This window comes from Oncorhynchus masou, chromosome 1 (genome assembly GCF_036934945.1).
Source record: "Oncorhynchus masou masou isolate Uvic2021 chromosome 1, UVic_Omas_1.1, whole genome shotgun sequence".
NCBI lineage: Eukaryota > Metazoa > Chordata > Actinopteri > Salmoniformes > Salmonidae > Oncorhynchus > Oncorhynchus masou.
The window spans coordinates 37244999-37260825 of NC_088212.1; the positions used below are offsets into that span (position 1 = coordinate 37244999).

Here is a 15827-nt window from a genome sequence, read left to right on the forward strand (position 1 = left end):
TCTCTGACCTGCCCACTACAGGCTGTCTCATTGTTTCAGTGATCAAGTCTACCACTGTTGTCATCGGTAAACTTAATGATGGTGTTGGAGTTGTCTGGCCGTGTGGTCATGAGTGAACAGGGAGTACTGGACTGAGCACGCACCCCTGAGGGGCTCCCATGTTGAGGAGCAGCATGGCAGATGTGTTGCTACCTACCCTTAACACTTGGAGACAGCCCATCGGTACGTCCAGGATCCAGTTGCAGATGGAGGTGTTCAGTCCCAGGGTCCCTAGCTTAGTGATGAGCTTTGAGGGCACTATGGTGTTGAACGCTGAGCTGTAGTCAACGAATAGCATTCTCATCTGCATACTATATCAATGGCTGTACCATATGGAGAAGCCATACTATATACAGTCCTATATCATGGTATTATCTCCTATATCTCCAGCCACAAGTCCTGGTCACAGGGACTTCCAGTTAGAACCGAACACCCAGTTAGAATCACTCAGGCAGCCGGCTGACTTCCTTTGCTATCTGGGCTGGAAGATTAGTCCGTCTGGTCGTCTCGGTCCTCTTCTGTTTTACTGTGTACTAGTTTTTTATTAGGAATCCCCATTAGCTGCCGCCAAGGCAGCAGCTACTCTTCCTGGGGTCCAAACACACCAAAGCTCCCACATTACATATAAAACAAAAGATAAAACCCGTGAACTGTGTTTTTTGCTGAATGAGCTAAAGAGAAAAGAGTACATCATATAACACTGTAGACGGAGAGCTGTAAATGGAAATATTCTGTCAGTCCACAGGGAGGGCTTCCAATTGACCCGGCACACAGTGAGTTGGGACCATTCAGCCTGTCCATCCGATATCAGCCTTGCCAGGGAATGTTTTCTCCCAGTACAGTCTCACACTTGGAGAGCAGAGTGGAGCTGAACAGAGCACTGCCTCTCCTCTTTAATATCTTTAATCAGCGAGAGAGGAATAATAAATAAAAGTGGCAAGGCCGAAGCACAACGGTCCTGCTAGATTTATCCATGTGGCACAATGGCTCTCTGGTTAAGCGACACAGATATTACACAGCCCCCTTATCTCACCGCCGTGTTAAAGGTTGGCTGTACATGTGCTGCGTTTTTCTCTGACGGAGCCCGGGGCCTAGTCTTGATGCCAAAAACAACCGCCTACTATATGGCTGGGGGTCTGCGTCTTTACACGAGCTATAAAGGGTTGGTCAGCGGGCGGCGGCTTAATGGCATCACACTGAGTGCATATTTGAAAAGCGGTGGCCGTTATCTTGATGAACTGCGTGGCCGCTGTGCTATGCGTTGTGATATGTTAGCGTTTGCTGACATCTTGGCCCTTTTGTAAAGGAGCCTGTCTCTCAGGGGACGGTAGGTATCTGTGTTAATACCCAGAGGCCCCCGGGGGCCTGTTATGAGCTCTACACTGTATCTGCCTGCAAGTCTAATGGTTCTCGCTCACACATGGGGTTATGAGGTGGGGATGTTTTCTTCCTCTCTTGTCTGTAAATTCCATGAAATGGGTTATCCCAATGCAGCCGAGCACAGCAGTGTTTTAGTGTGGACGGGGGCGGTGAGCGCTGGCCTGGCCTCGTAGCATTACTAGCTAGCAGGACGTGGAACACATGTCCCTCTCCAACCCTCCGGAGCTCACACAGACCTCCGGAGCTCACATAGACCTGTTGCCAGAACTGAGCTTCTGGCAACAGTTGCTCTCTTTTCCCCAGTCCTCCCTTCCTCCTCCCCCATCCCTCCTTCCTCCCCTCCTGATACAGTCAGGTGGCCTGCGAAGGGGTCTTACACCCCTCTCGCTACAGGCCTAATAATAATAATTACAACTCCCCCCCCTCATCCTCCATCATCCATTCCCTGCTGCCCCGGAAGGCAAATTCCTCCCTTTTCTCTCAACTGCGCTGCGCCCCATATCCAAACAAACAACCCCACCACGAGCACTGACCCCTACCAGAAGGCCTGGTCACGTTGTTTTACCTCTGTTACTGCCGTGTCATACCACGGCTCGAGTTGGAGCACTTCATTTTGTTTTTGTGTCCTCATCCTTTTCTCCGATCTCCTCCTCTATCCTTATCTTCGCCCCCCCCCCTTCTCCTCTTCTTCAATCTGTTTCCTGAAATCTGGAGCTCTATAGAAGTGATTTATCTTCATGCTGGTTAGTCTGTCTGTGTTGACAGAGCATATTCAGTGAGAACGTGTCTCTGGGTTCCATTCCACGCTGACAGTCTGACTGCAGACAATGAAGTGTGAATGTTTGTGAAGTGTGACTTTAGTGTGTACAGGTGTCATGTATAATTGTGCCATATTTGAGAAATAGGTTTTCGGGGGGGAAAAATCCCAGCCAATGAATCAGAATGAACATCAGCCCTGGAGACATATCAGACATTGCTTTTCTGTTGGATTGCGTCTCCATTAGTAGTTAGCTGGTTCTGTCACAGTGTGGGGGGGCTATCAGTTGTGAGGCTATCAGATCGACCTCCCCTTATTACAGCCAGGTTTTTAAATTAGACTCATAGTTTCTTGAAAATCGGAGGTGGCCTCTGTGTCTCACGGCCAGCCCATCAACATGTCCAGTCAACCAAGTTTTATCCAGACTCACTCTGGGCTTTAGTACAAAGGAACAAAAGAGGTGGCCAGATGGGGATGGTGGTGAAGGGGCTTCTGGGAAGCGCTTACGGAAAGGATGTCTTGGGCTGGGCAGGGAGGGAGGAGTCATGCAGGGCAGGCCTGTGAAACAAGGAGACTATGCATGAGGAGAGAGAAAGAGATTTGGCTCAGGATCACTCGCCAGAGGAGGGCAGATTATGCCCGGCTGCATCGTCAGGGCTTTGGCCGCTGTTTTGCGTGTGTGTTTGTTACCTCCTGTCCCAGTCGCTCTACTGGGCTGTGGGTGTATTTGTTGCTCATTTCACTCTAATGGAACAAGTTTGTGTGTGTGTGTGTGTGTATAGATCAGAGTCTGTGTTTGTCTCCACTTCCAGCTCCAAGTCGTCACCAGTCCACCAGCGGGATGCCCTCGTCCAGCCACCACGGATTAAGTCTCCTCTCCCGTTAGTCTGTTCGCTCCTCCACTTCCTATCATTCCAGTCAATTAGGATCCAGCCGGGCTGCCCCTGCCCTGCCTGTAACTGAGCCGGGGGGCTGACTGGGGGGACTTGGCTCTGGAGCCCTGTTGTGAGGGGCTTAGCCCAGGGACAGTGTGCTGTGTTGGGTCACTGCCACACATCGTCAGCCCGTCACCCTGGTTTCTCTTCCTCCTCCTGTTGACTTAACTGCACCTGCCAGACCTCCAGGCCATTCCACAAGCAGCCCTTGTTTTGGCTGGTGTATTCCATCACTTTACTGTTTTTGATTGTTTCGTAACGGGCAAGGTAGTATAATATAGTGCATGGTTTCACATCCGTTCCCTCAAAAACCCTTGTCATGTGACCTGGGTTCGAGTCTCGTGGAGGGGTGCTGGGAGGGCAGCCGGTGGAATAGAAGGGATGATGGGAAATTAGACGACCCAAGGTTACCCAAGCGGTCTTTGCTGGGGGATTAATTGTGTAATGATTGCTGGCAAGGACTCCGACTGAAATCCTGTTACCCATGTTGCACTGGGGCAGGGAAGGAGACCGAGGTCCTGGAGAGGCAAGGTGACACTCATCACAGGTAGTCTAAGCCTGCTAGGAATCAAATGAGCTCGATCTTAACTGGAGGTACAGTCACCACTCAAAAACTAACCACAGGGCCTCGAATTATTTCATCTTGCTAGTCTACGGTATAATTCCTTACTAGTCCATCCTGAGCATTTACTGCACATTAGATGTATTGGATTAAGACTGGAGGAATCCATTTGTCTTTTTACCTGGGATATTTAGAACCAGGATGTGTTATACACAGGAGAACAACTTGAGACATTTCTCATGGGTGATGGATTTTGTTACTCAATTCTTTTTCTTGCAACACCAATGCAAGGACTTCTACATTAGACTTAGCGTTTCATACATAATTCAAGAGGGGAAGATTGACACTGAAGTGCAGAGTTTTAGGCCTAGCTACTTGGATCATTGTTCCTCTTATAGTTTCATAATGAAGCATCAAGCACAGAGGCTGCCCTCCCTTCACTCCTCTCTCTCCCCTCCTCCTCACCTCCCTCCCCTCCTCTGCTATCTCCTAGCAGGGACATGCCTGATGGTTGTGTGATGGATGACTCAGGGATTGATAGAGATAGGAGGCTGCTGTTAATTAACATCCACTGTATCTCTACATCTCCCGCTCACTACTTTTCTCACCCACCGTTTCATCCAGAACAACCCACATTAGTACATCTCGGAATGATGGGAGAGGTATTCTCTATAAAGATGCATTACAATGAAATATAATACTCGGTAACTACTCAGATTCCGTATCACAGCAAGACTTTGAAAAGGAAACTGAACAGGATCACATTTACCTTCTCAAATAATATTGTTTCTCGGCATTTTGTTACGTTCAATGTAAACAAAAGGAGATTCATTCATATGTTCAGTCATCTACCATACTGTGAAGACTTCTCCCTCTTCTAGACATGGTTCTGTTGTGACCTTGTATCAATCTGTGTTAGTCCCTAATGGCACCCCATCTCCTACGTAGTGCACATAAGACCCGAGCCCTATTGGCACAGTCAAGAGTAGTGCACTTCATAGGGAATAAGGTGCCATTCAGGACACAGCTTGTGCATGTTGCAGGGGAATTCCATGACTCACTGACTAGTGGGCTGTGTGGTAGTGATTCAGACCTGCCAGTTTTTAAAGCCCTGTATTAGTGGAGCACATGGCCGTCCCATAGGAAACTGTGAACATTTTTAAATATTTTTTTTGGTGATCCTCAATTTGGATTTTGGGTCCATTATCTTGACTGCTGACAAGAAAAACATTATTGGACTGTATCAACAGTGGACTAATGAAAAAAAAATTGGAGTTATCCTTTAACTCAGCCTAACATGCGCACCCACACACACACCTGGTGTCAGGAGTTCACCTGTGTGTAAGCATCTTCTCCTCTTAGAGCTGTCAGAGAGGTAAAGCGTCTCGGAGAGCTGTCAGAAAGGTAAAGCGTCTCCTCTTAGAGCTGTCAGAGGTAAAGTGTCTCCTCTTAGAGCTGTCAGAGGTTAAGCGTCTCCTCCTCTTGGAGCTGTCAGAGAGGTTAAGCGTCTCCTCCTCTTGGAGAGCTGTCAGAGAGTGACTCATCTTAGAGCTGTCAGAGAGGTAAACCGTCTCCTCTTCGAGCTGTCAGAGGGGTTAAGCGTCTCCTCCTCTTGGAGCTGTCAGAGAGGTTAAGCGTCTCCTCCTCTTGGAGAGCTGTCAGAGAGGTGAAACGTCTCCTCCTCTTAGAGCTGTCAGGGAGGTAAACCGTCTCCTCTTAGAGCTGTCAGAGAGGTAAAGCGGGGTATATGGATAGAGCCAGCCCTCTGCTCCATACTGTGAGACGGATCCAGACAAACAAGGCTGAATAAAGTACAGGTTTGGCTAATCCTCCACCTGCCTCGAGGCCAAATCCTTTGTCTGTCTGACACTTCAGTCTCCCCTCTCTATTCCCTTCTCTCTCCAAAATTGGTTTACCACCGAAGCCTTTCTCAGAAATATCGGTCTTTCACCCTGTGGAGCTGTAGTATGGCATCTGCTGACCTAACTGTAATTGGGGAATTTGTGGTTTGCACAAACTATATTGCATTGTCTTGTGTTCCTCCCGAGCTATGATCTTGTTCAATATGTGTCATCCTTTGGTTCATTAAGTACACAGTAATATACAGTGCGTTCGGAAAGTTTTCATTCCCCTGACCTTTTCCACATTTTGTTAGATAAAATCTCATCAATCTACACACTATCCCATAATGAAAAAAACATTTTAGAAATGTTTGTAAATGTATATAAAAAAAATGGAAATGTCCCATTTACATTAGTATTCAGACCCTTTACTCAGTACTTTGTTGATGTACCTTTGGCAGTGATTACAGCCTCAAGTCTTGGGTATGACCCTACAAGCTTGGCACACCTGTATTTGAGGAGTTTCTCCCATTCTTCTTTGCAGATCCTCTCAATCTCTGTCAGGTTGGCTGGGAAGCATCACTGCACAGCTATTTACATGTCTCTCCAGAGACATGTTCGATTTGGTTCAAATCCGGACTCTGGCTGGGCCACTCAAGGACGTGCCGAGACTTGTCCCAAAACTACTGCGATGTCTTTGTTGTGTGCTTAGGGTTGTTGTCCTGTTGGAAGATTAACCTGGGCCCCAGTCTGAGGTCCTGAGCGTTCTGGAGCAGGTTTTCATCAAGGACTCTCTGTACTTTGCTCCGTGCATCTTTCCCTCGATCCTGACTAGTCTTCCAGTCCCTGCCGCTGAAAAACAACCCCACAGAATGATGCTGTCACCACCATGCATCACTGTAGAGATGGTGCCAGGTTGCCTCCAGACGTGACACTTGGCATTCAGGCCAAAGCATTCAATCTTGGTTTCATCAGACCAGAGAATTTAGATTCTCATGGTCTGAGGTGTCTTTTGGCAAACTCCTAGCGGACTATCATGTTCCTTATACTGAGGAGTGGCTTCCACTACCATAAAGGCCTGATTGGTGGAGTACCACAGAGATGGTTGTCCTTCTGGAAGGTTCTCCCATCTCCACAGATGAACTCTGGAGCGCTGTCAGAGTGACCATCGGGTTCTTGGTCACCTCCCTGACCAAGGCCTTTCTTCCCCGATTGCTCAGTTTGGCTGGGAAGCCAGCTCTAGGAGGAGTCTTGATGGTTCAAATCTTATTCCATTTAAGAATGATGGAGCCTGCTGTGTTCTTCAGGATCTTCAATGCTGTAGATGTGTTTTGGTACCCTTCCCCAGATCTATGCCTTGACACAATCCTGTCTTGGAGGTCGAAAGATAATTCCTTCGAGCTTATGGTTTGGTTTTGTTCTGAAATGCACTGTCAACTGAGGCTTTATATAGACAGATGTGTGTGCCTTTCCAAATCATGTCCAATTAATTGAATTTACCACAGGTGGACTCCAATGAAGTTGTAGAAACATTTCAAGGATGATCAATGGAAAGAGAATGCGCCTGAGCTCAATTTTGAGTCTCATAGCAAAGGTCCTGAGTACTTATATAAATAAGCCAGATGTGGAGGTCCTGGGCTGGCGTGATTACTCGTGGTCTGCGGTTGTGAGGCTGGGTTGGGCGTACTGCCAAATTTTCTAAAATGATGTTGGATGCAGTTTATGGTAGAGAAATGAACATTCAATTCTCTGGCAATAGCTTTGGTGGACAGAGCTGCAGTCAGCATGCCAATTGCACACTCCCTCAACTTTAGACATCTGTGGCATTGTATTGTGACTAAACTGCACATGTTAAAGTGGCTATTTATTGTCCCCAGCACAAGGTGCACCTGTGTAATGATCATGCCGTTTAATCAGCATCTTGATATGCCACCTGTCATGTTGATGGATTGTCTTGGCAAAGGAGAAATGCTCGCTAATAGGATGTAAACAAATTTGTGCACAATTTGAGAGACTTTGTGGAATATTTCTGGATTTTTTTTTATTTCAGCTCATGAAACATGGGACCAACACTTAACATGTTGCGCTTGTATTTTTGTTTGGTACAGTTCTAGAATGTGTATCATGGCAACAGTACACATCACTTGGACACGCATGTGTGCGTGCATTTTTTTATTTTTTTTATCTCAATGAAAGGTCACCTTTAGATGACAGCCTCCCCCATCTCTTCCCAGTATGCGTCCTCATTCTTTCTTTCTTTGGTTCTTTCTTTGGCTCTCTTTCGTTCTTTCTTTCGTTCTTTTGCTCTTTCGTTCTTTCTTTCTTTTGAAGGTTGGGAGTGGGTTAAGAGAGGGAGGGAATAGGCAGGAAGAGAGGGGGAGGGAGGGAAGAGGCATTACTCTGGGATCAAGCAGCTGGTTAGTTAGCTAGTAGGCCTCTGAGTTGCTTTGCTCGAGCCACAGCTTGCTTGTCAGTCTTTTAAGCGGCGGCCTTTGATTGCATAGTCCTGCTTTGATGGTATTTTCTGGCGTTCAGGGATGTGGTGTCTCAAGTGCAGCCAGGAAGAGCTGTCCTGGCCGTTGGCTGGCTACCATGGCTGAGAATTCACTGTACACACACAGATGCACTCTCTTGCATGCTTGCGCAGTTGCCGACTTCTAAACTCGCACGCTATCGTTCAGTCCTCTAGTCAGCCTTCAAGCCTGTGAGTTCCCTGCATCCCGGTAAAGGTGAAGGGATGTTCAAACGGACAGGTCTGGCCCACGTCAGACATGCTTACCTGTGTGTACAGTACCGGAGATGGGGACAATTCTGAATACAGCATGTTTTTGGTCTCGTCCTACACAAAGAACAACCAAGTATTACATCACATTGAAAGGTAAATAAACACTATGTTCTGAGGACCGTTACAAAGAGAGCTTTCATCCCACACTACTTGATTAACCAAAGGTCAATTGCTTTTTCAAACATTCATAACAGTTGACTGAGAAATGACACACTGTACCTCAGCTATTCTTCCCAGTCATTAGTCCCAATAACGGAGAGCTGACACACTGCTCCGAGGGAAATTACTTAACACACAATTGACTTCACTAATTGACTCTACTGCTGTGACGAGGAGAAACTTTCTTTGACTTTGTCCCTGAAAACGATGTCCAGAATCCCCCTCCCCTCCCATCCCTGTACACACACGCAAACCTAACAGCCCGGCCCATAGGATTAGGGAGGAGAAGATTCCCAACATGAAAGCAGAGTCTTCTGACTGATCAGCAAGACGGACGGGCAGCAGATCAATCAGGTTTCAGTGAGACAGAGGGTCTTTGAAGCGGCTAGCTAACACTGCTTGGCTAATCAATGAAGAACTGCCCGCTTGTTAGCACCTTCAAAGACTCATAGAAAACAAACAGTCCCTCTGGCATCATCAACTCTGTGCCTGCCTCACCCATCCCTCCCTCCCTCCACGCCACTTTGCTAAACCCACAATGCCACACACAGCTCATCTCTCTCTTTCTCTTATTCTGTCTTTAGTTCTTTTTCTCCTCCCTCTCTCTCGCTACTTGGTTGTTGATGATTAAATGCAAATGGCTTCCTTCCTATATTCCACATTAAGAGGGTGTACAGCAGTTTGTTGATGTTAATTGTCTGAGTATGGAAGCAGAGTTTTGGTACAGTCGTGGATGACCTCATGGAACTTCCTGTGGCAGGAACAGGAAGTTCTTTGCACACACGCAATATGAATCAAATGCAATATGCCTGATAGCCCTCTAGGCTTTTGTTTAATTGAGGATACATATTTTCTGATGAGGGGATATTGTGTATAACTGTGTATGAATTGCATCCTCAGACCGTGTGTGTGTGTGTGTGTGTGTGTGTGTGTGTGTGTGTGTGTGTGTGTGTGTGTGTGTAGGTTCAGTTCCAGAGTCCAGACTACGTACAGTATACCCCGGTGGTTACCGATCCGCTATCAATAAAACAAATGTGATCGGCACACAGATCTCCTTTTAAACAACATCACTTTGTAAATTATGGTCCACTCCATGTCCACTAGTGTCCTCTCCTTCCCTCCCTCACTCTCTCTCCAGGAGCAGAGCCCCAGTAACCAGACGTCTCTGGCCATGATGCAGGAGCCCCAGGAGATGGTGGAGGAGACGGTCACCATTGAGGAGGACCCTGGCACACCCACCTCCCACGTTTCCGTAGTCACCTCCGACGACGGCACCACGCGACGCACAGAAACCAAGGTACTGGGGGGAAGCAACGTCGTCGCACATCACATCAAATTAGGTAGTAGGTACCGAGGTGCTGGAGGAGAAGAAATTCAATGCCCACACACTATATTGAAACGTGTTAATGCAACATTGTTTGGGTTGCTTACAACCCTGGGAAATGTATGTGACAGGTTGCTGCAGTAAAACAGCATGGTAATTGTTTTATGATAACTCGGCATCCTAAAGTCTCTAAGGCCCGTGATCCTTTAACCAGATGCCCAGATTTTGTCTTACAATTTGGTTACTGTTTCAGTGTTGCTCCCACAGTATTTTGTGTTTCAGGTTATTTTTTCTTGATTCCCCTCTATTGTGTTTTGTTGTTTCTATATAAGGATATGTCAACTAACCTGAAGGTGAGTTGGAAAAACTTCCCCCCCCTCATCACTTTACTATCAACTCACAACACCATTTTGTGTGTGCCCATGTCAGCCGTGCGCGGCCACACCCTTCTGTCACACAGGCAGTCTGTCTCTTACCTCCTCACAGCCAGCCCAACGCTCCACAGCTCCAGTATTGTTACTCTTCCTGTCCTTCCTGAACGTAGCTCATAGCTTCCCCACTTCAGTCAGGCCTGCTCCACGCCATGCCCACTACCGCTCCAGACAGTGTCTCAGTGCAGTGTGCATCCGGATGGAATGGGGCTCTGGTCAAGTTCTATAGAGCTCTGGTCAAGACTAGTGCACCATATAGGGGGGGTAGGGTGCAATTTGGGACGCAGGCCAAATAGAGCGGAGATGTTATTTTCCGTAAGTCTGGTTCCCTAGGGAGGGACCGAAGGGAATAACCCTGGCTAGAGCTGCTGGTACACTAGAGACACTACAGAGTCTGCAATTAAACAGCCCTGCTAATCCCTCTGTTTCATTGTGTGTGCTGCTATCCTATTGTAGGCGATAGGACACATGCATACGAAAGCAAACAGACACACACACACAGGCGTACGCACACACACAGCTAAATAAAACAATCTTGGGCTTGGGGATTGAGGGAGTGAGGGTCACTGATTTTAAGGACACAATTCCATAGGGATGTGAGCGGGTGCCTTTTGGAAGTCATTTTGAGGGGAAGAAGCAGATTAAGAGATGTTTTTGACCGTTCCTTTCTAATTGGTGTCATCGGTTGGCCAGCCAGCTTGTGATGGCAGCCTGCGTACGTGACATTTCCAGACTTTCATCCGTCTCTCTCAATCGCTTTCTCTCCCCCTCTTACTTTCTCTTACTCTCTCTCGCTCTCACTCTTTTTCTTATCTGTTGAATTTACAGTATGTGTAATTGGGTTCCTTTGAACAGGCGGCTCCAGCTGGCTACTTACTGCTAATGCATTTCTTTTCATGTATTCTGAGTATCCCCTCCAAGCACAACGAGATTTCACACTATTGCTTTTGGGGGAAAAAAACATTTTTTTTTAATGCTAAACACATATGCAAACAAGGCAAGCAGCAGTATAAGCAGTATCAGTAGCCAGCCACCACACTGAAACAAACAGACCAAAACAAGGCCTGGGAATAAGTTAATGTGCAGTGGCGTTCGCTGTTTAAATGCTAACTATCTAACCTCTCCAGCTGTAAAGGAGTGAGTCAGTCAACTGGCTGGCTAGTATGTGGTAGCCGCTCTCTACACACACACACACACACACACACACACAGGGAATGGGCATCACCATGTCCATCCTCCATCTCCCTCCCAACACACGTGGTCCTGTGAGGGTTTTGTGATACACTCACACTGTTCTTCTTTTAAAGGAGGTAAATAAAACGTCTATTAAAAGCAGCAGCGTTCATTCCGTGTCCTGTGGATGGGAGTTAATGAGGGTTAAAGCACGCCACAAACTCAATCAACACAACAGGCCTTAATACACACCAGCTCGGATACAAAAGACCCGCTCGGATACAAAATGCTATACAGTAGCGTCAGTCAATTTTAATGTGCTGTTTTTACGCTGTCATTGTTTTGGTGATTATTATTATTATTTTCCTGTGTTGTTGAATGGGTTGAATCAGCAGGCTTGTCCATGTACTGTGTATGTGCAGACAACAGCCAATGTGATGCCGGTACTACTTATTGACCACCTCCGCCATAAACGCTTTCCCATAGGTGACCAGGGTGATCAAAACCATCACCCGCCACACTTACCTGCCAGTGACCATCATCGAGACCCCGGTGGTGCCAGAAGGTTCCATCTCACCGCAGTCCAAACCCAGCACCTCTTCTCCCACCCCGTCACAGACAGACACAGTAAAGAACCCAAAGGCTGTTTTCTTTTTGTCTTGAAGTGAACCCCTAACCCTTCCTGCTCCTATCTCCCTACACCTCCCACTAATTCCAGGGCAGTTGGTTTATCAGTTTGAGCTCTCGGTCTATAAAAGTTGAATGCGGCAGAGCTGGTGAAAGTGTTACGGCGTTATAAAAACAGCGTGGGGTGTCTGCCCTCCCTCCCCTTTAAACAGACTAACACTTGGTAAACATAGGCCCCGGTTTGACTGCAAGCACTGCCTTAGCCACATGGCCCTGACAAATACATACAGACCCACAAACACACACACACACACCAGCGTTTCAGAGATTCTCGTTTAGCTCGTTTACAGTCGTCTAGATGGGCCTTTTCTGAAGCCCTCTCTGAAGCACCATCCCCAGGCCCCCAGTTTGCTTGTTTTTGCATGTTGTGATCTATAGCGGATCAAAGTTCTGTTTGAAACCTGTCTGACGGTTTCTCGTGCTGTACCAGCGAAGGCTCTTTAGAAGTCATGTTAGTAGAAAAACGTGGTGTTCGTCAAGGCTTCTCTCCCTGGCTGAGTTGGAAGACGGGCTCGTCAAAGATGGAGGGAGTTTGGGCCACGGCAGATGTTTAGCCTGTGGTGGTTATACAGTTTTAGGACCAGAATCCTGATTGAAGAACACTGCTGAATAGTTCCTGGTGTTGGTCCTCAACCCTAGGCCGAAGAGATCATCTCCACATTTCAGCACAGTGTAGGAGGCATCGGGTCATTATGAGTGAAGAGCGACCCCTGTCCCAACCAGACCTACACTCAATTACCGTCACCACCTCCATTTGAAATGAATGGCAATAAAAGTCCTCTAATCAAGCAGCTGATAAGAGAAAGCCAGCCTGTTATTTTAAGGCCAGCGGTTCAAGCTGTTTCATTAAGTTTGGAATCTGACAAAGACTTTATTTTTAACATGAAAGGGCTGATTGTGTGCGAGTTCCACTTGAAGGGAGGGGAGCAGCTCTGCCAGCGTAGTGTGAAGTAGCAAACCGATGGATGGCAGTGAAGGGTGGTCTTTAGATGTTACCGAAGCGCCATAATTATTCACTAACATGACTGGGAATGGACCGTTTCTTGGCTGATTTGAATTTAAAATACCTCAGTTGGGGACAGGGTGTGAACAAACTAAAGGCTTTGTGAAAATGGGATGAAGATTTCAAGTTCTCATATGTAATGACTGTGAACGTTTAACATTTATGATTCACGTTTTGTTCCCTGCTTCCTCTTTTGAGATGTTTAGGACCTTATTGAGTTTCCTCGTTATCGTTCCATGCCTTTGCTTCAATTCTTGTGGGAACGGACCCTCTCCGTGCACCTTGTCAGGCACAACGCGAATTGCATCAGACATGGGGCCCCTTCCAATGAAGATTAATTTTCATCAATCTCATTAATTCTGAAAATGAATTTATAGCCACGGACAAAATAGCCAATTATCCCCACTGCAGAATTCACTGGGCAGCAAATTGGTTTCTGTATCAGTGCTGAACCTCAGTCTAAGGTTAGATGCAGCTAACCCTCCCTGACTGCCAGACGGCTTCAGCACGCAGACAAGTATGAGTGTGATGTAGGAAATACAAGATGCATCGATATACAGTAGATACAGATTACTTGCGCTCTAAGACAGTCACTCCCCAGTTATGACTGTCACCTTCCGAAATGGCCCCTTATTCCATATGGGGGGGGGGGGAGATGCCACAGAAATTCACCCTTATTTCCAACACAACCTAGCCTTGTTTTTTTTATTTTAGAATAGAAATGGATGAAAAGCAATGGTACGACCCTTTCTCATTCGGAGTTTCCCAATGCATGACCTTCGACCTGTTATTGACAGTGCCTGCCTGCAGTGTCACTCTTTAAAGGAACAATGTTGTCCTCATCTCATTCCTCAGCACTCACTGTGTGGCATCGGCATCCCACTGGCCTGTCTGCGATTCAACAGGCTGCATCGGTGTGCTGTGTCCATGCTGTGTTTCCGACCTAACCACCTGTCTCTCACTGGGTTTATCTGTAGGTAACCTCCTCCCCAGGCTGACTTACTACCTTATAGAGAGAGCTGTCTGGGGACGGGATTCATCTGTAGTCTGTCTGTTTGTCTGGTGGGACACCTGAACATACTGTCAAGTACAGTCATGTCAGGGTGATCAGAATGTTTAAACATTGTCCTCATCAGCTGTTATGTGTGTGGCCCATACACACACTAGACTTTCAGGACTGGGTAGTAACTGATTTAACTTCTAATGTAATCAGGATTATGTCATCAGTCTAACTCTGTCTTTGTGACCTCCTCTCTAGGTGACGAAGATGGTGAAGACGGTGACCACGCGGACGGTTCGACAGGTGCCCCTGGGCCCCGACGGCCTGCCCCTACCCGAGGGCTCCTCCCCGCTGGGCAGCTACACAGACTCCATCGACCGGCGCTACCTGAAGAACGGCGAGCGCTATATCACCACGCCGCAGGCCACCTCCACGCTCACGCGCTCCTACAACAACTACAACGACTCCTACACCGACACGCTCCCCCCCGATGCCGGCGGGAGCCATTATGGTGGACGCCACTATGGCCTCCACGACGGCTACGGGATTGGAGACGTGACAGACAACTACGGCAGCCTGTCGCGTGGCGTCAACTTCCGGCCGCCCCGCTATCCCTACGCCATGGCTAACAGCTACCGGACGGAGAACAGCTACGGGACCTTACCCATTCGGAAGGATGACTACGGCCACGTGGCCCAGCCTCAGGTGCCCATGGGCAGCAGCAGTGTGGACCTGAACCGGTCCCAGCCAGAACGCTTCCAGCCAGAGCCCTACGGACTAGAGGACGACCGCCGCAGCCTGGGCCCTGAGGAGGAGGAGCCCTATGACCTGGACCCTGACTACTCCACCGCCAGCCGGCGCCAAGGCACGCTGCCTGGCACCAACCGCGGCAGGACCGTGAGAGAGCCACTCCGTGACGGGCCACGTGTCAGGTGAGAACGATAGATGTGACAGAATGCTGTCTGGTTTTAGTCGTCTGAAAATATTTAGGTGACCTGGAAGATAGGATTGGACTGGACTGGTTTGGTTTAGGTTGTCTGAAAAAATGGATGTGAGCTGCTTTCTTGGCCAGGTTTATCTTGAAAACAAGTCTTTCTTGTTACATACATATAGTTACATAAAGTATAGATAGGACTCAACTTTTGAGCAGGGTGGCGATTAGAATCTTAGCTGTGATTGTTGTTTGAGTGGATGTAGCTAGCTGTATCATCCTAGCTGTATCATCCTAGCTGTATCCTAGCTACGCCTTGATGCGTCTTAACAGCTGGAGACCGATTCTTTCTTCTATGTGATGCACAATGAAGACTAGTTTTATGAATGGCTACAGGCATTGTCTGAGACGTGAGAAGAATAGTCTTCTCAAGATGAGGAAAATTAAGAATACATGTCTTATTCTTCTAGCATGCGTGAGAAACGAAGGTGTGTGTGTGTGTGTGTGTGTGTGTGTGTACATATGTCAACAGATGTCTTTTCTTTTTGAGATTCCTACAGAGGGAATTTTCCCTACATTGAAGGGAAGAGGCTTTGATATCCGTTGCCATACAAATGGCGGTTGAACATGTGTTCATGTCAGAAAGACACTGTTAGACATAGAAAAAGAGGGGGAGGGAGAAGAGACCATTAGGCAGAGAAAGAGAGCGAAATAGAGGCAGATATACAGAGGGAGGGGGAGAGAGAGAGAGGCAGTTGGACAAAGAGACCGTGAGCGACTGACAGTTCGATAGGGAAACAGACCGAGGGAAAGTGGAGAT

At 47.5% G+C, this 15827-nt stretch overlaps 1 protein-coding gene across 3 annotated transcripts in view; it reads left to right on the top strand.

Annotated features, from left to right (window-relative positions):
* The window catches only part of LOC135543411 (splicing regulator ARVCF-like), a 233530-nt gene that overhangs the window by 155066 nt on the left and 62637 nt on the right, over positions 1 to 15827 (top strand). For all 3 annotated transcript variants that reach the window (XM_064970649.1, XM_064970658.1, XM_064970666.1), the window contains exons 6-7: positions 9597 to 9755; positions 14335 to 15008. In XM_064970649.1, coding sequence (XP_064826721.1) covers positions 9597 to 9755; positions 14335 to 15008 — 833 coding nt within the window. The remainder of the gene's footprint in view (positions 1 to 9596; positions 9756 to 14334; positions 15009 to 15827) is intronic.